Genomic DNA, 24,011 nt, shown 5'->3' with positions numbered 1-24,011 from the left:
TCCCGTCTCCTGCCGGCCGCCGAGGCCGAGCGGTGCTGACCGGCGGTGAAGGGCGGCCGTGGCAGCGGGACCGGCGGGCCCAGGGAGGGAGGGGGCCGCGCTCGGGCGCTCGGCGCAGGCAGCGCCCCGGCCGCCCGCGCCTCCGCCGGGGGGCGGCCCCGCGCCGCCGCTGCCGGGCCTCGCCGCCATCTTGGCCGCTGTCCCGGGAGCGGGCCGGGCCGGGCCGTGCCGGGCCGGGGGAGGTACGTGGGGCGCGGGGGGCCCGGGCCGTGAGGGAGTGGGGCGGCGCTGCCCTTGCTCGAGGGGACGGGATCCCTGCCAGGCGGGAGCCGCCCGTGCCCGGTCCCGGCCGCGCTGGTTGGCCGGAGTCGGGCAGGGGCGACATTCCCGGCAGTGGTGGCACCGGGAGGCTGCCCCGCAAATCCGAGACTTTCCGCTTTACTCGCCTCCGTTTCCGTTGTTCGATGCCTATTTAAATACAAGATCATTGCCGTGTTTGAATACCACTCCCCCGTTCCCGTTGTTCTGGGCTCTGGCGGAGGAGCGGAACCGCCCGCAGGGTCGGGTCCGAGCCCGGTAGCGACGGATCTGCCCCCTCACGCTCCGAGATGAGGCTCAGGGTGAAGGATCGGGCCCCGGGCTGCCGGGCAGCCAGCGCAGGGTGAGGGATCGGGCACCGGGCTGTCCGGCAGCGCAGGGTGAGGGATCGGGCACCGGGCTGTCCGGCAGGCAGCGCAGGGTGAGGGATCGGGCACCGGGCTGTCCGGCAGGCAGCGCAGGGTGAGGGATCGGGCACCGGGCTGTCCGGCAGCGCAGGGTGAGGGATCGGGCACCGGGCTGTCCGGCAGCGCAGGGTGAGGGATCGGGCACCGGGCTGTCCGGCAGCGCAGGGTGAGGGATCGGGCACCGGGCTGTCCGGCAGCGCAGGGTGAGGGATCGGGCACCGGGCTGTCCGGCAGGCAGCGCAGGCCTGCGCAGGGGCGATGTGGCAGCCGCCGTTCGCTCGCAGTACAGCCCGCAGCAAGGCCAGGCCGGGAGGGGCAGGGCGGCCGGGGGAGCGGCGCCGGCTCACCTGGGTCCATCTTCAGCAGCCCTGCTCAGCCACGGTGTTTCTACTCAGGCTGTTCTTGCTTAATTAGCAAGGGCCCCTGTGAGTGCGGATCTCCATAATATGCGCCGGGAATAACCCGTTATCACCCACCTCTATGCGCTGCACATCGCTCCTGCCCTGTTCAGTAGCCAGCGGTAACTGAGTGGAGGTTGTCGCGTCTCTTCTTTTGTTTCAGTTCAAATCTGTTGTAAATTAGTAATGCACTTACCATCTTTTCAGTGTATGATGAATAGTTCATACCCATGAAGTGTTAATCGAACTGGAGGAATAGCATCACCATTCAGTGTAGCTTTTCTATAACCAACCAGGCAAAAAATCATACCTGGATGATGAAAAATTGTGTTCATAGCAGGCAGACTGAAGTATTGGCGAGGAAAAGGTATTTTACAAGAAAAGCAAAACCAACTTCAATTACTCATGTAAGGAGTAAAATGATGGAAACAATGTTTCACAAAATAACTGACTATGTTAACTATGGGAATGTTTCTGCTGTGGCAGTTTCCAGTGGGTTTGAATCATACATAGCTTCTCATTTATTTGTTAAAGAAAAAATAAAAGAAAAAAAAGAAAAGGAAATATCTGAATGATATTTCTCTGTAAAAAAATGTCTCGTGTTGCATGCTAACTCAAAAACACAAGCAAACTTGGGGTTTTTTGGGGGGGGGGAAAGGACAAATAGATTCTTTACTGCCTGTATGCATAATTGTTTTGGTGTGGGTTTTTTCCTAAGAAACTCTTGCTTTTCCAGCAAAGCTTTCTATTCTTGCAGGTCCCAAAGGGAACTGCAGTTATTCAGTATTGTTCGATTATTCAGAATCTAATATTGTTCTGTTAACAAGAGATGGAGCTCTCTTGCCAGCAGTTAGAAGATTTATACTGAACCTAAACTGAACAGAGGCACCATGCAAATATATTATTGGAAAGCTCATCAGACAGTAGATTAAATGCTGCACAAATTCTCATGCAGGCTGTAATAACTACTGGTAAAAGCACAGAGGAAGTTGCAAATTTTGTTATGGATACCAAACACTGATTTAAGTCAACTTTAGAGTATTCTCAAAGGACTACTTCCTCTTAAAAACAATTTCAGAAAGTTACTAACAGTGTTTGAAATAAGAGCAAAGATAAATAAATATATGCTGACCATCTGGGAAGCAAAGCATTTCGTCTTTAATAGGGATGATCTTGCTGATAAAATATGTCTGAGTACTTGTACAGACACAAGCACTGCATGGTGTTGAGTAGATATGAAGTTTTGCTTGACTAACAGAGGGGGACAACAAGCAGTTCTTAAAAAAGATTACAAAAATGTTTTTACTTTGACGTGTAGATACGTAAGCTGTGAGCATCTTATATGTAAAAAGATTCATGACACTTGAGCAGCATCATTAAAACACACAAACAATAATAGGAGCATAAAAAGCCCTGTGAAATTACAGAACATTCATGTTTTAGTAAACCTGAGACTTAGAGATTTATCAACTTGAATCATAGCTGCTACTGAGGTGTCATGTTGGTCCTGCCTATTAAACAATATTTCAGAGCTGCCACCGTTGGCTGTCTTGAAAGTGTTGTTCAGGTGTTTAATGGGATTTCCCTTTATTAGGTTTGCTGGTTTGAAAACCAGTGAATGGGGTTGGAGAGGTCAGGAACACATTTGTAGCATATATTGAATTTATAGGAAAAAGCTAAAGTGCTGACTAGCTGATTGTGACAAAAGTACTAGCTTCAATAGAAACAGAACTGCCTATTTTAGGTTATTTCTCCAGATTAAGCATTTGATTACTTTCTATTCACTTGTCACTAGAAGTTCATTTTCACAAATACTTAACAGAGACTCATACAGTCTACCACCACTAATTCTTGCACCCTTCAGAGCAGCTATGCCAAAGTCAGGGAACATTGAAGCTGTGGAATACTTTCCTAGTGATGCTCCTATTTGGAGTATTTTCAGTAATTAGTACTAGCTCTAAAGGGCATTGCAAAGGTCAGTGATAAATTCCTCACTTTGTGGTTTCAGAGCTTTGTATGTAACTCAGCTCAGTGTTATGAAAAAGCAGCTGTTGACAGTATTTCTGCATTAATTGCACTTTAGAGTACTTAATTGCAGCTAAGGACAAGCATGTGCAATCAGTCTTTTTTCCCATGCTCACAGCCTCTCTCTCTTGCCAGTGAGCTCCACTTTTGTCTTGTGAGCCTGCTGTGCCTTTAGTCCAGATGTTTCCGTGCCAAGAATTTGAAAAATCAGTAACATTGCAAATCCAGATTTAGTCAAAAGAAAAGTTAGAGATGTGGAAAGAGCTCATTGTAGGCATCTTAGTTAAAATATGTTTTTCTTCTATGTGGACTTCACATTCTGGTAGGATGGAAATGACTGAGATGAATCGTGTGGAGTTCTGCATGCTAGATGAGGGACGGGAAGTTTGTGAGAAGAAACTGCAAAACTGCAGGGGGCTGTTGGTTTCTGCAGAGCCTGTAAGGTTCCTTGCAGTCAGGCGGTAACATGAAAGGCTGCCAGTCTACTGAAAATGAGCTTGAACAGTTTCCTTTGGCCTGGATGCAAATAATGATCCATGTCCACCTTCAGTCTGCTCTTAGGGAGGCCTAGAAGCAGAGAGATGGGAGGCATGTCCTATAGAATAGTCCTGGAAACACCTTCAGTGCCTTACATAGAGTGGTTTTATGCTGACATCTCGAAGTGGTGTCTGTGTACACTGCTACATGGAGAAGAATCTCATGAGTCCTGAATTCTGGTCATGTACTTTTGCTACTGTTTTTTTAAAACTTAGGAACTTTGTTTCAAGACCTTTACCCTCAAAGTGCTGCAGCTCTTAACACACTTTGCTGTTGACCTACTGGTGTGAGGAATTTTAATGTTACTGGATTGATTTCTTATGTTTAGCATTTGTCAATCTTTTTTGCTTTTCAAGTCATGTTCTGATGAGACAAAAAGTCAGGTACTGCAAAATTAGTTGAGGGATCTCTACATGTGTGAAATGAAATCTGGCACTCAAAAATAGAGTAACAGGGAAAAAATCTTCAGTACTTGGAGCAATATAAGTAATTTTTGTTAAATAATAGTTTATATATCTTGTATTGATATTTTTGTAGTGTTACCAGTTTTAAGATATTCAACATTAAATCTATCTTTAATCAGCTGGTGCCAATTGTTTGACAGTGTATGGGATAAATCAAATTACTGAGCATTGTGTATAATTGACTGATGTCCCCAGTGCTCTAGGAGTGTCTTTATTCTAGTCAGCTCTGGGAAGTGTATCAGCTGAGCTGCTCCTTGGCTGATAGGGCAGGGCTTGTGCCTCTTGAGCTGCCTGCTCTGCACTTAGGCTGCAAGGAGAGAGCTTCAGTTTTCCTGAGCACTTCACATTAGCAGCAAATTAGCATACTGCTAAAATTTGTGAAGGAAGAAAGGAGTATGTGAGAGGATTTGAAGGGAAGTCTTACTCTAGAAGCAGAATATGTATCATGGGAAATTCTGTAATCCTGATCTTCCTACTTAGAAGATAGGTTTAGGCAGCCAGAGGAGATTTTACTGCTCATATTCCATAGGTACTACAAAGCTGTCATGTGCCAGGCGTGGTCCCCTGGATCTGTTTGCTACTCTGGTTCACCATGAGACCATACAAACACTCCTGTGAGCACAGCTGGTACCCAGGCAGCTTGGGGCAGATGGGTAAAGGGCAGTGGCCAAGTGCTACCTCCCCTTCTGGCTACCCACACCCTCCCTTGACTGCATATCAAGTCATGGTCTAATATCCTCAGTGGAACTTGGGGCAAAAGAAGGGGCCCTGCTACTGCAGTCATTTGGTGCTTGCTGTGATTGTGTGGTCTGCTGCACAGCTGTGCTGGTTAAAAGTATATTGAGACAAATGCAGGCATTTCTGATCTGTAGATGAGTAGAATCTGGATGAATGTTACCAGAAGCACTACAAACACTGTCACACGTGTCTGATACTCTTTGTCAGTGAATCATTGGAAGCTGCCTGCTGTCCAACATAGCTGCTCCAGAGCGGGCTGTGGATCAGCTCCTCTGCAAGTGGAGTCTTACCAGTGCTGCTTTGTGTGCATTTAATAGGAAATGTGTCTGATACTTGTTAACAGATAAGCTATTGAATCGATTTTAAAATGTACAGAGATCTATTCTAAGCTTTACAGCTGAGCACCTTCGTATGTGTGGGCAGCCGTGGTGTTGAACAATGCTGACATTCAGTGGTTCATTATACTTGCCACCCTTGTGTGACTGTCAAGGAGATTTTGGAAGGCTTTAATGTTCAATGCTGGCTAAATTCAGAACATGTTTACTGGAGCTGGATTAAAGCAATTGTGTCAAGGCTCCTTTATAAAAATCCTGTGCTCACAGTATTAAAATTTTCTGGTTTTATTAACAAACTAAATTAGAGATTAATTTGGTCCAGGACAGAGATAGAAACATGCAATCACACTTGGTAGCTTTGTTTCCTTTCCCACTTTTAAGCAAATTTGCAATCACAGTTTCTAAAATAACTTCCCTTTACATTCCCTGTTGGCTTAGATGAATATTTTTGTCCACCTTTTGGCTATTGGGATTTTTTTGTCAGCTACCAAAGACAGCATGCTCTTGGCAGGAGGTATCTGAGACCTGGCATGGCCCCAGTGAAGATGAGCACGTTGCTGTCATGGTTGTGAAGGAGCAGCTGGAGTTTAGAATTTGAAAAGCTGGATCTTGGCTCTCTTCCCACATCTGCTGACTTAGGTGGGGGAAATACCATGCTGACAACCTTCCTGAGCTGTCCTTTTTTACTGTCTTTGGTGAGCTTTGGAAGACATACTTTTGTTTTGTGAAAATCTGGAGGGCCAGACCATTTTTCATTGTTACAAGTTTATTGGTAGATGAGTACTACTCTGGGTAGTTCAGATTCAGACATGGCAACACGAGCTCACTCTGGGTGAATCTAAGTGCTTATTCCAGTATTTTGGAATGAGATTTAGCCATACAGTGTTTATACTCTTAAAATCTCTGTGGGACTGGGCCATGTGCATCTAGATGCTTCCATGCTATTTTTAGTGTGCCAGAGTTAACAGAGGAGGAGCGAATTTTATCTGTGTTTTAGGACAATATCCTGGGCAAACATACTAAAATTAATGACAGCTATGATGGGTTTTTGGTAGGTGTGTTTGGCTTCTCTTGGACATGCAGAGATCATGGTGGTCTTCCTGTTTCAAGGTGCAGACACCCAGTAATTGTCTGGTCTCTTTCCAGTGATGTTTGAATCCCTCCAAAGGCTAACTTTCAATTCTGGATCTCCATTGCTGTCCTCTGCCCATTTCCACCACATGCCCTGTGCCAGCTCTAGTACTCCCTGGCAATGAAATAACTTGCGTTAGGAAGCTGGTCTGACCTGCAGCTCCTTCTGCTGGGTCAATTTCTGGCTGGACTATTTTCTTAATGTAGATAATTGCAGAGCAACAGACCTACTCAAATCAATACCTGAGAGGCAGAAGGGAAGAACAGCCAGTGCCAGGGGCAGCTTTTTCAACTGCAGATGAATTTATGCTTGACATTGAATACCAGGTTAACTTCACCTTCAGAAGCTGCTGTTGGGGTTACAGTTTGGTTTGTTTTCTAAGCCCAAGTTTTAACTTATTTTTTAAGAGGATCATTATATGCAGGTCAGCCAAAGCACTGTATCTGTGTCATGTAAAGGCTGAAGAGATAAACTGGAGTTTGCCTGCATTTGTCTCCTCTCTGGGTTTGTAGATCCAGAGATAACAGTCTATTCATGTTATCAACTACTTAGTTCACTTACTATCACACTGAAAGTTGAGAAATAGGCTTGGAATTATTTTTTTAATAGGCACATAAGCTTCTTGCCCCATGAATAAAATGAAGGATCAGTGGCTGAGGCATGTTATTTGTAAATGTTTAAAGAGATAAGAAAAAAGTTACATTCCTTACCTGCAGTTCATACTCCCCTCTTACGTAAGTGAGTTTTTAAGTGAAAATCATTTTATGTAAACATATTTCATGCCTGCCAAGCACATTTGAGGCAATTTTATCCATTAAATCAGATTTAAATGGCTAGTTTTGTGTACTTTTAACAAATTCCAACCCTTTACCCAAGTGCAGCTTGGCATAGATCATAAGACTAATCTGCCAGCAAGTAAAAAGCACTTTTCTAGTTCAACAGCTGAAAGCTGACAAGCTAAAGGGCTGTATCTTTAAGACAGAGCAATTCTAAGTTAAGTGGGCAACTGGCAGGCCAGCTGCCATAGGAAACTTCTGTACAAGTAACTCTTTCATGTCGGCAAACACGTTTGAGCGAGTGCCAACTCATGGGAGTCAGCTTTTCTTAAATAAATAAATTGCAGATACCAGATAGGGATGAAAGTGGAAAATGAGGGTGCTTTCTTCATGCTTGCATTATGATATACATTAACAACTTCATCCAATGGCAAATATTTTTTTGTGGAATGTTCTTGTAAATAAAGAAAATGGAATTCAAAGAACAGCAACAAGGTAGATATTTTTCCTAAATTCACAGTGCATGTTAATAAAGAATAACCATCGTAAGAAAGGGAATCTGGGATATGAAATGTCAATCCACATATCCTTTTGTTTATTTTAACTTCTTTTAATGTTTCCAACAGAAAATGATCCACAGCCTGTTTCTTATAAACTGTTCTGGTGATATCTTCTTGGAGAAGCACTGGAAGAGCGTTGTGAGCCAGTCTGTCTGCGATTATTTCTTCGAAGCTCAGGAGAAAGCAATCGATGTTGAGAATGTGCCTCCTGTCATCTCAACTCCACATCACTACCTCATCAGCATCTATCGGGATAAAATCTTCTTTGTGTCTGTCATACAGACAGAAGTGCCACCACTCTTTGTAATTGAATTTCTGCACCGAGTAGCAGATACTTTCCAGGTCTGTCACCATTCCATGATTTTAAAATTCGGTGTCTGAAGAAGGCCTACAGGGAAGCCAAAGAGGGACTCTTCATCAGGAACTATAGTGATAGGACAAGGAGAAATGAGTACAAACTGAAAGAAGGGAAATTTAAGCTAGATATTAGGAAAAAATTCTATTCTGTGAGGGTAGTAAAATGGTGAATGGAACAGGTTGCCCAGAGAGGTTGTGGATACCCCAACTGTGGCAGTGGTCAGGGCCAGATTGAATGGGGCTTTGAGCTACCTGATCTAGTGGGAGGTGTCCATGCCCATGGCAGGGGGGTTGGGATCACCCCTTAACATTCTGTGAGTCCATTATTCTAAAATGACTTCAAGGGCTTTTTTTTTTGCATAAACTTCTTTTAGAGAAAGGTAATAAACCCTTCTGTGAGTGACTTTTCTGTCTGCAATTTTTAAGCACAGGTTTATGGAGTACAAAGGACAAAAGAGGTTTATTTTGTGCACTCACAAGCACCAGAACCCAAATCTGACTTTATAAATGCTGGGGTTTTTTTCTGTAAGCTTTTGTACTATTAATGTTATGTAGATGGGAAGAAGGAGCATGTAGTAGGGCAGCATGCACTCTGTAGTGAGGAAAGGGCTGCAAAGAAGCAACTTCTCAACCAATTTCACAGATACTTTATATAAAGGAAATGCTGTGAAGATTGAGCATTGCCAAATGATAGTATCTTTATTTTACAAGAGTCTTGGAACGGAACATGTGTTAATGTTCACAACTAGAAGGACCTTTGTAACATAAACAGTAGCACATCACATTACATTATTTCAATGTTCACACTTGTATTTATTTTCAGCTAGGTGATAAATATAACATGAACAATATGATGCTATCAGACTATAGAAATAGTCAGTTTAGTCACTAAAATGCCTTCATATATTGGAGGGTTTCTGTAAGAAAAAACTGAACAAACTTCCTTTTGCAAAGTATTTTAACAGGAATAAAAATCCTCTCTTTTGTAATCTCTGAATTTGTTTAGGATTACTTTGGCGAATGTTCTGAGACGGCAATTAAGGACAATGTAGTAATTGTGTATGAACTTCTAGAAGAAATGCTAGACAATGGCTTTCCACTGGCAACAGAATCTAACATACTGAAGGAGCTGATTAAGCCTCCCACAATTTTGCGCTCTGTTGTCAACTCCATCACAGGTATGAAAATATGTCATTTCAGCAATGGGGCTGTTTTTAAAAAAGGCACATCATTTCTAAATTTCTAAAATTAGTTAAAAAAAAATATATTGGTGTGAATCTGTAAGGTGAGGGCACTGTCCTGCCACTTCTCATCAATAGGAATTGAATGAAAACAAGTCCCTCCTTGTTTGCAGTTTGTGCCTGACCCCTTTGCTGTCCTCGGAGGCACTGCCTGGTTCAGCCACAGCTGCTGAAGTCCCTCAGGAACAGCAGCTCAGGGCACAGTCAGGACATACTGGAGACAGGTGCTCTGGGATTGGTACAGAGCTCACCCCAAGCCTTGAATAACTGAGGGGCACTGGAGAAGGTTAAGCATTTTGTAAGAAATGCGTATAGGAAGGTATATAATAGATATGTAATAAATCCTTGATGGGTGGGAGCAGATAGCATGAAGGGAAGCAAACAGCCTGTCCTCATCTTCCACCCTGCCCCCAGCACTGAGCAGCACATGGATTCATATGGATTTGATTTCGCAACTGATTTCAGGCTGTGGTAAATGGGTCTGTCTTGCAGTGAGGAAGCCAAATGTCTGTCAGCTGAGCTGGTGGAATCTGCTTGTTTGGCAAGCGGGTGCAAGGGAGGTGAGCCATGAGTGTCACGTGGGCAGAGAGACGGTCACTGGTACATTGTGTTAGAGAAGGGACTAGTGGGGCTGCAGGGCCACACACCTAATGCTCAGAGGAGCTGCTCTTTGGGGTAGTAGGTATGGTTTAGTCTCTGAGTATAAATCTCATCAGTTTTCATTTCTGTTATTTGGAGTATAGCTAGGTTTTTTACATGTGGATTGGAATACTAGTATTTCCACTTATGAAAATAAGTGTTTTATCTAAAACCTTATTAAAATTCCCCAGGAGCCTGAACTGCCTGCCCAAGGCAGCTTGCATCTTGTCACTGTCAACAGCTCAGCGCTGAGCAGGTGGAAACAGCAGCCTGAGAGGTCTCCTATCTACCTGGCTTGGCAGCACTAGTGCACCCTGCAAGGCTGCTGAGGGACAGACACAGCAACTGCTCCTCTTCAGAGATGCAGTGGGAGTGAAGAAATGGTTGCAACTCCACCCCCCTGAGTTATAGCACATACAGGGGTGGACTTTAGGAAGGGGTTTTTTTGAGTAACTACTTCTACTAGCTCAAAGGAATGAAAACTTCTGTTTTCTGCCTGCCAGGCTAGGGCCTGCCCAAGCAGGTTTTGTGGAAATGATACCTGCTGGCCACCAGCTTCTCAGTGAAGCTGTTTCACGTGGCAGGACACACTGCCATGTTCATTGTGCTAAAGGGCACAAGTCAGCATGAGCTGTGGCCCTGTCCCAAGACCTACTTCTAGCAGAGGGAGTTGTTTACACTGTGCTGGGATTCTGGCATCAGTCACCTAAGCCCCAGAAGTGATAAGATTTTTTTCTTTTTCTTTTTAAAGTATCATCAATTTACTTTATAACTCAGGAAGCCTTCTACTCATGCTGGGTGGTATGGAGAGCCAGGAGGCAAGGGTGAGAGCAAGGCAGGCAGGGACAGTGGTATCATTGGTCGGGAGCCCAGAAGTTGAGGCAACAGGTCAAGGACTGGATCAGATGATTAACAGGTCATCTACAGCCCAGTGAGTGCCAGTAACATCCATCAGAATGGGACAGGTCAAGCCAGAAAGTCCAGTCTGGGCCAGGGCTGGATCAATTTGACACATGGTCAGGTATAGATATGGCTGTCATGTTGATGCAGGGCAGCTCAGATGGGTACCAAGGGTGAGACCCTCAGCCTAACACCAACTCCAAGCAAAGATTGTAGGAGCCCTCCCTAAGGCTTCTTACACATCTTTCTTGCTAATGACCCTTACCTGTTAATGAGCCTTGAAGTCATCCAGCTAAAACTCTTAGGAGAAGGGGGAAGCAGCCTTAAGGCCCTCACAGGGAGCTGTCTTGTCTTGAATTAGTGATGAAATCCTCCAGAAGATCTAGCCCCACATCTATTCCCACTCAAACCTCCTGCTGACTTGAGTATTGTATTTTGCTGTGCAAGATGTAGTCTGAAAGCTGTTAAGTCTGGACACGTGTCTCCGGTGCCTTCATGTCACCTCACAAATAACATTGAAGGCTCCAGGCTCTAACCTACAGTACCTGGGGCAAGCCTTGCCTTGATTTTTAATTTTGGCAGTTGAAACATTCATTTTGTAATTAATTACTGATTTTAAGTTCCTTTTCATTTTTAAGGCAGTAGTAATGTGGGAGACACACTTCCCACTGGACAGTTATCCAACATTCCCTGGCGCAGAGCAGGAGTAAAATACACAAACAATGAGGCCTATTTTGATGTCATTGAAGAAATTGATGCAATTATAGACAAATCAGGTAAGATGCCTTGCAAACTGAAATTTTTCTCTCAAGTGTGTTTACATGTAGCTAACGATGTTTTAAGAGAATACAGTCCAACATGAGCTTAAGTGTATTACTTCAGTTCATCTTAAAACAGCATCATTCTCTGGGCTGCTTCGAGAACATCCACAAGAATGTTTGTAAATTGATTATCTCATAACAAATATTAATGGGAAAAAAAGTAGTTGAAATGTGATGAGAAAATTATCTCCCATTGTTCCTGCCAACAAGGTACTGTAGTCCTTGAAGGCCCTCGAGTAAGCAAGACAAAATGCTTTATTAGCTTTCTTCTGATAGCAAGCTAAACTTGGTGCAAAATAGTTGGACAGTGTTGTTTTCCTTATATTTAAGGAGGCAGATATTATGAAGAATAATAATACTCCTTTTCTGTGAATGAAACTTATAATTTTCAAATACAAAAGTCTTTATTCTGAGCTTTAACTTTGAGGAAGAACCTGGTAACTTGTATGCCAAGAGAAAGAAAAAAATAATGCAAAAACAAAACTGCAAAGCTGTGGGCAGAAACGTGCTGTTTTGTTCAGTATTGGGGCCTGCAGTTAGCAAGGGCAAAGACTGCAGGACACCCTTTTGTGGTGGTATGGGGCAGGGAGCAAACCTCTGATTATTCATTCAGTGCTGCTGTTGTAGCAGTGTCAGTGTTGGTTTGATTCTGTACACCACTTCAGCAAATGCTTTGGCCACTGTTGAAGTGGAGAGTTATAACTAGCCATTGTGCAGCTCTTACTCTCCCCACGTTGAAGCTAAAAGAAGGTGGCCCTTACAGGGCTCTTATAGAACATGCTGATGCCTGTTGCTGTCCTGGCTCCTTAGGATTCCCAGGAGTAGTGTGAGTGCTCAGTCTGAGAAGGTACAATCAAGGACATGGTGAATTTCTGTGTGTATTTCAGGCCAAATCAGTGTGTACTGAGTGTTCCATTTCCTACTGAGGATCTGCTGCAGTAGTCATAGCTACTCTTTTCTGCTCTGATCCCTTGGGGAGCAGCAATGCAAGAACCCCTCTCTGTAGCCTTCACCAAGACTAAGGCAGATAAGGTTGCTCCCCTAGAATAGGGAGGTTATCTTGTTTCATAGGGATATGGTCGACTGCCTTAACCTGAAACAGGATCACTTCTTTTCAAAGTATAAAGCCACCATTTCTCCTTTCCCTTGCCTAGATAAGCCAGTTTCTACGTATCTTCTAAAATAACCTTTGCATGTGGAGTTAATTAATTAGTCCAGGGTCCTGCTTATACCTTTTTATACTTAGAAGATATTGCAGGAAATGAGCATTTCCTGGGTAAAATGCTTGGTACTCTTGCTTTGGGGTTTGGGGTTTTTTGCTATAGATTCATTTAACATCAAAATGAATATTTAATTTAATTGTTAAACAACCTTTACTTGTGAAAGCCAAAGTTAGGACCAACTTACTGCATTTTGACATTGACTGTTTTGATGTGCTTTAACTTACCTGCACCACTACACCACTTGCTAGTTTTCTGGAGACCAGGGACAGGGATGAAAGAAAAGATTCAGAGCTGGTGTGTTATGAAACTCTTATTTGCTTATTGCTGGCAACCAGTTCAAGCACATCAAGTATAAGTCCTGTGTAACAGCTGGAATGAGTATCATGAACCAGTTTGGAACAGGCTGTTTGCTCTGGCTCATGTATTTTAGCAAGCTGCCCAGGACACAGGTAACTGGAATGACCTTTCCTAGCTGGGCTTGGCATGTTGTTGAGTGTTGTGCAAATGTCATCTGTGCCCTCTAGCTGCACTTCACCACATCTGTTAGGCCTTTCATAATTATGTTAAGTGTCTTGTTTTTCTCTGCAGGTTCCACAGTCTTTGCAGAAATCCAAGGCGTTATTGATTCGTGTATTAAGCTCTCAGGAATGCCAGATCTTTCTCTGTCTTTCATGGTAAATTCAGCCTATATTTGGGAATCTTAATTGCTCAGGATTTATTTTTCTTAGTGATCAGAGTTAAACAGCTTTAAGATCAGTATCACTATTTCATGTGTTACACATATGAAGTAACAAGTTATATCGTAGAAGCTGCATTGTTCAGTAGTTGGAAAGGCTTTTGTGTGTACATGAAAATACTCTCACAGGAGCTGCTGTACTGGGTCAGATCAGAAATCCATCTAGCTCAGTAACATGTCTCTGATCATGGCTACTCAGATTCTAAGAAATAGGAATTGGGTGGAGTGCAGTAGGTGGCTCAAAGTGCCGGTACTTGATGAGATGGCACTCACCATTGTGGCACTCCTTGCAGAACCCTCGGCTGCTGGATGACGTCAGCTTCCATCCCTGTATCCGCTTCAAGCGCTGGGAGTCTGAGCGGGTCCTGTCCTTCATTCCTCCCGATGGCAACTTCAGGCTCATCTCCTACCGCGTCAGCTCCCAGAAGTGCGTTTCCACCCGGGCACTCTGCCCCTCCAGCTACACACACTGCTGCTTTCCACCTGAGCAATGGCTCATTCCTCCTTGTGAAGGGGGAATTTGCACTGTTCTGAAATGTGTGTGCTCAGCTTTTGTCTCAGCTCTTGCTCTGTCCCTACTAAAAGAAGAAAACCATTTTTGAGTGACCTGCAGATACTCAGCAATAATTTTTCAGTGGAGTAAATCACACATGATATAGGGCTATTCTGTCCTAGTAACTGTTGTTGGTGCTAGATGCTTTATGAGTAAGTCTCTGTGTACCTGGAGGACTCAGAGCTTCATGAAGAGAGTAAAGCAAAAAAGTCCAAACTGCAGATTTTGCAAACTAAAGCCTGATTTGACTAGTGGCTCTTCTGAAATTTGGCTCAGTGAGATTACTTAAAAAAAAAAAAAGCAAAACAGCAACCAAATGAAGAGAGAATAGGACAAGGTATTTGGACGAAAATAAATTTTAAAAAATTCTTTATTTTTATTTCGATTCTCTGCTGATAAAAGCATTTCAGCAATGATGCTGAAGAGCAGAGTATCAGTTCATTTATCACTTATGAAACAAACCAGTTCTAACTTGAACACCTACCAGAAACACAAGATCCATTTATGAGAAAGTGCTTTGATTTCTCAAGCAGAGAAGTAGCCAGGATGCATTCAACTACTGTCTTCTCTTTTCAGCTTGGTGGCAATTCCTGTATATGTGAAGCACATGATCAGTTTTAAGGAAAATACTTCTTCAGGAAGATTTGATGTTACCATTGGACCAAAACAGAATATGGGGAAAACAGTAGAAGGAGTAGTCATGACAGTTCACATGCCAAAGGCTGTACTTAACATGAACCTCACTGCTACACAAGGCAGCTATACATTTGACCCAGTTACTAAAGTAAGTAATGAAATTTTATTTATTTAAATATTGAAGATGGCATTACTAAAGTCACCCATATTGCAGAATACTGGAGCAGTGTTCCACACTTGGCAGAGAACTCTGTTCAGCATATGTTTATGAATTTAAAATTTACCTTTAAAATTTTCTTTTTCAAACTTAGATACACACCAGCTCTGATTTCTGACTTTGATAGTATCCTTTTCCTTCCCTTCCCTCTCTTTTCACCCTGCTCTTTCACACACTAATATCTTTCCTTAGTGGATGAAGCAGTATTTTGCCAATAGTTTCAGCCATGATATATTTTGCATATATGTTGTGGAAAAATATTTTTCTAAAGAAAATGCACTAGCCTTGAAAATGGGCAGACAGAAAAACTGGGAGCAGGAGATGAGAAAAAAATTTCTTCCAAAAGATCTGCCTAAAGACACACAGGAAAATAAAGTGTCTGAAAAAACATGTCTTGGGCTCCTGATTCCTTGCCTCTGAGTTGGAGTTTGAGATCTAAATTTCATAAAGCTCCTGAAGCCTTTCAGTACCCAGGAGCCGTTTTGCTGAGAAGCAGTTTGAGCCAAACCATTCTGCTGGCTCCAATACCCTGCTCTGAGCTTTCTGCTGCCCTTGGAATATCTCAGTCAGCAATTCATTGAAATTGTTAGGGAAAGGTCTCCAAGTAGCATTTTGTTTCAAAAATAATAGACCTTGATCTTTTTAAAAGAAAGCACCAACAAAAAAACTCTCTGCAGAAATAAATTTTACTTTGTTTTTATCAAGAGTTTGGATAACTAGGTGAATTGAAACTGCAAACATTTTTCCAGTGCCTTGCTCCTACCCTCCTCATTCCTGTGTTTAAGTTTCTATGGTCTCTGTGCTGGTTACTGTCTTGCTTTCACAGATCCAGCTGACCCAAACAGACATCAGGGTCAGTTATCCTTAGCAAAGGGAACAAGATGTTCTCAGTGCACAGACCCACACTGACAGGGTGAGAAAAAAGACCCCGTATCTGCAGGAGCCCTCTCCCAGCCAGTGAGGAATTCTTAGGGTTCCCAGGCTACTGTTGGTACCCAGCCTGCAAACTAAAATCTGGACATGAACTTGACCTCATAGGTTGTTTCCTAGAATGCTACTACTATTTTTCTCTCCTTCCTGACAAGGTGCTAACTTGGGACGTGGGCAAAATTACCCCTCAAAAGCTACCAAACCTGAAGGGCATAGTGAACCTGCAGTCTGGAGCCCCCAAGCCAGAGGAGAACCCAAGTTTAAACATCCAGTTTAAGATACAACAGCTTGCAATTTCAGGTGAGTGGGCGGGTATTACATGAAATTGGTGCTGGCAGAATGAGCTGGTGTAGGAAATGAAGTGGGAAACTGTTAATCATTTAATTGGAGGTGCAGGTCTGAAGTCAGCTTGATCCAAAATGATAAAGTCTGATTTACACAAACCTGGCGGTTTCCCTTGATGGAAGATTTCTTTGCTGGGAATTGTGAATTGCCAATTGTTTTGCTCAAAAAAGACTGCGAGAAGTATACAGAAGAATGGACTTTTCTTTGTTGACTGGTGCATTAAACATGCAAACATATCCTTTTAGTGAAGATTGATGCATGATGATTTAGTGTGCTGCTCCTGACATGCTTTAGCCTTGTGCCACTAAAGCTCTTTCTAGTGGTCATAAGAATGCATTAATTTTGAAGAATGCCCTTCTTATTCTTTACTTCTGGAGCTGGTTAGTTTTTTATCTTTGAAACAATTTGCAAGTAAAAGCAGAATGAAGTCTATAGGATAAGTGCAAAAGTAAATTTAAAGCAGACAAGACCTCAGTCTGCAAACACTTAAATCATGTGAGTTGTCTCTGTGTAAAGTGCTTCTCCAAGCAAGCTTTGCAGGATTAAGGCTCTAACAATGCAAGAACTCACATTCAGAGAGGCAAAGGAGGAAGATGATTGAAGGCAGTTGGTTAGAGTTGGTGGTAGTACATGTGGTACCTCTCTGGATAGGTACCAGGCTATGGTCTTTTTGGCCCCTATTTGGAGTAAACAACAGTTCCTGTGTAAGAACAGAATCCTGCAGTTTCCTCCTGAACTAGTTTAAATCTTACAAGATACAGCTGTTCCAGTGGCTGGACACCAAAGATAACAGACCTGTGAGAAAGCACAGAACAGCCTGAAGCTGTAGGTATTTAATAGCTACTGGCCTCCCTCAAGGAATAGCAGAGGCATTGCTGGTTCTTGCAATTATGACTTGGAGTGAAAAGAATTCTAAAACTTGTCCTTTGCTTCATCTCCACGATGGGAAAGGAGTGCAGTGTACAGGAGCTGTGGAAGACAGACTGGTTGTTCCATGGTTCATCTCTTGGAAGGAGGATGTTGGCTTATGGAGTAGAAGAGAAACAAGGTGTTGCCCTGCCAAGACAGCTATGATTAGGTGACAAGAATGTTCTCATCTGCCACTCCAAACCAGATGAACTTGTGAAAGAAAGGAAAACGAGCTTCCTAACCAATCCTAATGTGCTCTCAAGACAGCTGGCTTTCTGATCAGACTGCTGTGATTCCTAGCATTCTGCTTTTAACTTTGTACTTGTCTCTGTCTTTTTTCAGGACTGAAAGTGAATCGCCTAGACATGTATGGAGAGAAATACAAGCCTTTTAAAGGTGTCAAATACATTACAAAAGCAGGAAAATTCCAAGTCAGGACATGAGAAGATGCTAAGAGAAAATTCCCCTTAAAAAAAAACTTGACTGCTTAGTGACTTATGTTGGTTAGGTGCCAATTAATTAATAGACACTGATTAGTTTGGGATCAAAGCAATTGTGCACAGCAGCTCTTAAAATGAAAGCATAGCTTAGTTTTTCTTAATATGGCTTTAAAATAAGGTACTTTTTTTCTATTACACTTTCACTCTTTTTTTACTGAATTGTTCTGCTGGTGAATAGTTTGATATGGGCAACCCACAGAATGTTGTAAACACTACACTGCCAGTCAGATACCAAAGCCCTGAGGTCAAGCACATTCTGAAGGCCAGACAGGCCACTGGAAAAGTCTTCTGGTGGCGTATTTTGCTGCTGCAGGCACCTGCGAAGAAAGCTCAGTTCCACCCACAGCCAGCTGTGAGCTGGCATTCCACAAAGCAACATGTAATCCCTTCAGAAACAGAGAGTAGCAGTGAGAGGGGCAGGGGTCCCCCCAGGGCCTGGGACATTGCAAGTGTCACTCCAGAAAAACCTTCTGATGAAGTAAAAAATAATTTCTGTGTTGTTTACAAGAAATCGCCTTTCTTAAGAAGCATTTGCCTTAATCAGCTTTCATTTCTGCCAGCAGCAGATGAGCTGATAAAAATAACATCCTGCATTAAATCTGGGAGGTGATTGTTGCTTCAGTAATCCACTTTCTTTCCATTCAATCCCATCACCCCCATCATTTTTTTAAGAATACAGTTGCAGAGAGCAAGATCTATTTTTTATGTGAAGCCTTTGCTTTGATTTAGATGTTCCACTTGTTTGAAGTGGATGCCACCAGGTCTGTGCAGCGTGTACCTTCGAGCGTAGCTTTTTAGATAGCACAGTAGAAGTGTCAAGTGTATTTAATGGTTGTGTGCTTTAATGTTCTGAAATAAAGGGAACTCCACTGCAACTACGTCTCACCTTATGAAATGTTCATGCTCTTGTAAACAATTCATGGGGCTCTTCAGCAGGAGGCATCTGATACACTATTAATCAATGACTATTTGCTACATCTTTACTGAACTTAAGCACTGTGCAGGTGCTCAGAATTTTAAAAGGCTGTTAATAGCACAATAAGGAAAGTCCCTTTCATATTCCTTATTTTCAAATGGAGGACAGATATTTATTTATGATATTTCAAAGGCTCAACAGTCAGAGCAAAGCTGACTGAACTTCTTGTTATACACCAACAAAACCATCTCTCTAAACCAACGCATACTCCAGAGTAGCCATCAGGTTCCAAACCATGCATTTGGTCAGTATTAATTAAGGATGGGATACTGGAGACCCTTTGTTTGTCTATCCTGTTTGGCTTACAAATCAATGAGTAGGTTCTGGGTTTGGTTCCGACTCTTCATCTGAAGCAAAGTCACTTAGTCAAAATTTCAAATACTGAGACAAAAATGATCAGTCTGGAAAGAGGAGGGGAAATCCATCTGAACCCTGGCAGCAAGTCAGTAAGGAAAGAAACGGGCATACAGTCTCTATCTGTAACTTCAGTAATATCATTAGGGTAAACTTGGCCATAAACAACCATTTTGAATTTCTAAAATTACAGTAGATAAAACAGCACTTTGAAGAACCAGTGGCGTGTGTTTCAGCAAATGGCATCCTTCAGTTACTGTACTTGTAGAAGAAATCTTGTTTTCAGAGCTAACAGGTAACATCCCGAGCTGACATCTGAGCAGCTGGAGCTGCTCTCTGCATTAGCAGCCTGGAAATGCTGCCCCATGGCCTTTCAGAGCTGACACCTTTCCTGAGCTAGGACATACAGAAGTGTCAGAGCTCCAGTCCCACCCCAGTGCTGCCTCCCACGTGTGACTGAAGAAGCCCTGCCCACCCCAGGACCTCAGGCACCAGGGAGGCTCCCACAGCAGGGGAAAGCCCAGCTCATCACCACAACTCACTGGCAGCAAGAACTGCACTCACCTTCAGGAAACCAGTCTAGGCACGCCAATGTGTTTTGTCAAGGAGATGGCTGCAGGTGTGCGAGGCCAGAACCTTTCTTGTACATTTGCTGGTGCCCTCTGCATCTCCAAACACATGAACCTAACTGCAGAAGGGGGCCTGTGTTCCTGCTCCGTTTGAAAAAAATAATGTACTAGCACTTCTCTGAAGAGCAGAGTTTAGGGAATCAGTATTATTAGCAAGGAATTACACTGCAAAGTCCTGATCTCCCCTTCTCCTCATGTCCAGCTCTGGGAGTGCTGACAAAGGTGGTTGTCTGTCAAGGTCTCATCTTCTTTCAGATATGGAGAGAACTGTGAATAGTACCAAACTCCTAATTTTACCAATTATTACTAAATACTATGGGACTATAAGGCTATGGTTGGTCCTACACTACCAATAAACATTGGTTCCAACAAGTCAGAACACTGTGTGCTGGTAGAAATTTTTACTAAGAAAAAGTGTTTATAAGATGTTCTTACAGTGATGGAGTGAAGGAAATACAACAGTGGTGCCATACTCATCACCCCTGCATTCACTTTAGCAAGTAAAACTCACATTAACAAGATGCTGGTCAGAGTAGCAGTTCTTCCCTTGACAGGACCAGGCCAACCCCATTTTAAGTTTTCACAATACAGCAGATCACTGTCAGGTCTCAGGAAAATCTCCTGTTCTCTCCCACTGAACACAGCTTCCAGTAAATTCTTTAATTACAGTTTGACAGGCACAAGAGACAAAAACCTTGGTTTAATCTTCTCCTGTTTGAGAAACTGCACTTTCTTTCTGTTCAGAACATGTAGAAACAACTGTTCTTTTGCTTTAGCTTTTTGCTGCTCTTCTTGGTACTGCTGTTATCCACTGCTATCATGAACACTCAGAAGCTGATTTTTGTACAAATGCATTTTTATTGTTTTAACAGAACCAAAGAAAGGTTGAAAACATTAGACTATACAATACATTTTGGTTTATAAACAAAGTTTTATAGTGGTAAAACATTTCTAAGTGACATTCATGGTCTTGTTCAAATTTTTGCTGCACATCAGGTCTGAAGACCAATAGTGTTCAAAAATGCAGAAATTGCATAAGGTGGTCAAGTATCTCGGCTTCTATAAATAGTTCGAGAACTTAGAGCAAACATTCTGGAAGAATATCAAAGGCAACCATGATTCATAATTCTCCTGCAAACATTCCTCAAGAAACAAAAAGTGATCTTTGGCATAAACAATTATGTATTAAAGGCATTAGTAATATTGCATTAATATCATTCAAGCAACTAAACAGTGATGCTAAAATAATAATAATTAAAAAAAATCTCACAGAGAAGCCTGGATGACAGGAGCAGGATGAGGGGATGTGAGGAGCATTGGAAAGCAATACAGGAAGACTATTTAGAAAATCCCTTTAAAATAATCCCTACATATTCAGTGTTATGTACTATTAAACAGAAATTACTACATTAAAATTAGGCTAAAGATCTGATATAAACCAACCAAATGCATCCAGGTTAAGGCTCTGGCACCCCTTCCTTCCTCTTCCTGTTGCAGGTAACTGCAAGAAGAGAGTACTAAGGAAAGATCCTAAGTACCAAATATTTCATGATACCCAGACACAAGGAGCAAATTCAAGAAGAACAAGCCTTCTCTTGCTGAGGTCAGTTTGAGACAGTTGTATTATCAACAGTTTAACTTCCCTTTTTAGATAACAGTGCAATGAAGGGGGTGGAGGGGAGAAGGTCCAAGCACAGAATAACTGTGGCAGGCAGGTAGAGGACAGCGGAGTGCGCTGTGTCTCTCCCTTTGAGCTGTTAAGACTGAAAAGTTTTTCCCCAAGGACACTTCTGTTCAAGGTGGTTTGATCGTGCAACAATTCTCAGCAAATTATGAGGGTATTATGAGGTCAGTGCTGATTTGGGCAAAAGTCTGCAAGTACTTGCAAATATAGGAACTCATTCTCAAATAAGTGTTCCTTTCCATTAAATGAACGGGTATAAATATATGTATATATATATATGAAGGCATATTCAATTATGGAAGGATAAAACATCATAAGTCTATTTTAGTAAGGAGAGGGGGTTTGGGGAGGGTGGGGTTTGGTGTTGTCATTTCGTTTGGGATTTTTTTTTTTAAGTATAGTAACACTTTGTTCAATTCACTTGAAAAAAGATTTTGAGACTCCAAACTCCGCAAGCAGTAAAAATAATGAGGTATGTGCAGCATTAGGAACCACCATTTGCTGGTAGGCACCAGCTTACCTAAAGAGGGTTTCATGCCCCTGCAGAGCTCAGGTTTCAAGAAGCTTATGCATTGTTAGAAAGAAGAGCAATGAGCCTAAAGGTGGTTTTAAACTGAATATCTTTATCTTTTAATTTTCACCTTGAACAGCTGGAATAACCTTAGATGGAGGGATGAGGGAAATAAGAATAAATACATGTGCTCATTTGGTTTTCAAAAGAAAGAGCCAGCATGTGGCATTTTCTGGTCCTGGACATGCAGCTAAGTTAACAGAACCAGGATTTTTCAGCTCATTGCTGAATTGAGCAAGGAAAGAGTTCCATGATTTAAGGTCTCCAGCCTTAAGGCTCAAGCTGTCAACAGTGTGCCACTTACATAATCTGCAAAACCTTTCAGTACAGTACGAGAGTTCTGGAATGCCTACCTACAGGGTGACAGGAGGGGAACAGAGAGAGCTCCAGTTTCTGGTAAAGTACTGTTGCCAGGCAAGAATCAAAAACAAAAAGCATTTCAGACATGGAGCTTTAATCCTCAGCTTACAACTGTTCTGCTGCTCCACCTTCCCTCTTTTAATCAAAAACCCCACACCTTCCATCATTTCTGCATGGTTTTAGAATAGCCAGATAAAGTCCCGTTGAGAATTTGAATGTTTGTGTGTCAATGACTGTCCCTAAAAAACTGCTAAGTCACCAAGTGTCCTAAACTCTCAAGACAAGCTTATAGTGAGATCCATGTTTTATATCATCACATGGAAATTACTGGAACATACAGTGCATAAATGAAATGTGCTTCTGGGAGTACAGAATTCACTAAGAATCTTGAAAAGGAAAAAAAACAAAAAGGAAAAAAATTAAATATAAGAACTGTCTACTGTTGGCAGCAAATTAGAGGTGTTGGATATCAAATGTGTTTCAAAGACACTTGAAATGCATTATCTTTTAATTCATACCCTTAGAATGGGGCATTAGCATAAGCTCATCTTAAGCTCATGTATACAGCACCTTCTGCTGTTAATATATCTCTTCTGCTTCCAAAAAAAGGCATTTTATGTTACAGAAAACAATACTAATGTGGCAGGTATTTACTGATACCATGGGGTCTTTCTGACCCAGCGAAGAGTGAATCCAGCATCTGTTCTTATCTTAATGGATGCTGCTTCAGCTTCTCTCACAGTTTCCTTCACAGACTGCATGAGATTCTGGGCATTATGAACCAACATCTCAGTTGCCTGTCAAGAAAAAGAATTTCCAATATATCAGTAAATACCATGATTAGGACAGTAGCCTGTAATCTCTTTGTGCACAATCTCTTTGAACTCTCAGTACAAATATATTAAGTCTGCTGCCTGAAACTATGAAAATACAAGTGAAGTAACTGTCTCTGGGAACGAGCATTATCCTGACTCCAAACAAAACTTTCCCTTTCCTCACTGTGTATTTGCGCAAAATCTGAATACAACCTTTATGTTGCTAAGTAGAATAACCTCCCTTGGAAGCCAAAGCTGTGAGATTTCTCCTGAAAAGATTCATTTGGAAGGTAATTGACCTTCCAAATGAAGGGGGACACGAGATGATGTTGGAAAATAAACGTTTCCCCTGAAATCCACCCGAGGGCGCCCCTGCCCCTCCCAGGCCCAGTCTGCGGTGGCGAGTCCTTCCCTCTGCTTTTTACTGGGCAAAGCAGGAGGTTAACAAGTTGTTTGTCAGAAAATTGGAACCCAAGTAGCTTTCGGGCTTGTTCCTCTATTAAACTGTAGCATTTGAGCCAGAAACCAAGGTGCTGTACTAAAGTTATCCTCCCTAAACAGCTGAGGTGAGCTTCAACATCAAGTTCCCAGAACACATCTGAAAGAACAGGTTGTATATTTGAGCCCATAAACAATCAACAATTCCATGCTACCATCAGTCTTTACACCTCTTACCTGTTCCGACTCTTCATCACTGATATTAGTTCTGCCCAGCATGGTAGCTTTGACAGTGGAGAGAATTTTCAGCTGCGTACTGATGGTTGGGATTCGCTCACAGACCTAAGTAAAAGGGATAAAAACCACTCCATATTGTAAATTGCACCAATACATCATGCATCCATTTTCTTCACATAAAATGTTTTATTTTCTTTTACTAGTAGAATATGAATGAGCATAGAGGTGATCCTCCACCTTCAAGACTACC

The 24,011-nt window shown here is 42.4% G+C and overlaps 2 protein-coding genes across 5 annotated transcripts in view; one reads left to right on the top strand and one right to left on the bottom strand.

Annotated features, from left to right (window-relative positions):
• Positions 1 to 164: 164 nt before the first annotated feature.
• On the top strand, positions 165 to 18,572 carry AP3M1 (adaptor related protein complex 3 subunit mu 1). The gene is made up of 9 exons (XM_063163822.1): positions 165 to 242; positions 7,757 to 8,032; positions 9,054 to 9,225; positions 11,466 to 11,603; positions 13,460 to 13,545; positions 13,901 to 14,034; positions 14,737 to 14,944; positions 16,099 to 16,243; positions 17,540 to 18,572. The coding sequence occupies exons 2-9, from the start codon at positions 7,760 to 7,762 to the stop codon at positions 17,638 to 17,640; spliced, it is 1,257 nt and encodes a 418-aa protein (XP_063019892.1). The 5' UTR covers positions 165 to 242; positions 7,757 to 7,759; the 3' UTR covers positions 17,641 to 18,572.
• A 1,922-nt stretch (positions 18,573 to 20,494) lies between these two features.
• The window catches only part of VCL (vinculin), a 54,540-nt gene continuing 51,023 nt past the window's right edge, over positions 20,495 to 24,011 (bottom strand). For all 4 annotated transcript variants that reach the window (XM_063163817.1, XM_063163818.1, XM_063163819.1 and 1 more), the window contains 2 exons: positions 23,762 to 23,866; positions 20,495 to 23,068 (listed from right to left, as the gene is read on the bottom strand). In XM_063163817.1, coding sequence (XP_063019887.1) covers positions 22,922 to 23,068; positions 23,762 to 23,866 — 252 coding nt within the window. In that variant the 3' untranslated portion in view covers positions 20,495 to 22,921. The remainder of the gene's footprint in view (positions 23,069 to 23,761; positions 23,867 to 24,011) is intronic.

This window comes from Melospiza melodia, chromosome 9 (assembly GCF_035770615.1).
Source record: "Melospiza melodia melodia isolate bMelMel2 chromosome 9, bMelMel2.pri, whole genome shotgun sequence".
Taxonomy (NCBI): domain Eukaryota; kingdom Metazoa; phylum Chordata; class Aves; order Passeriformes; family Passerellidae; genus Melospiza; species Melospiza melodia.
Note: the sequence above shows the minus strand (reverse complement) of the source record. Positions and strands in the feature narration are given on the sequence as shown.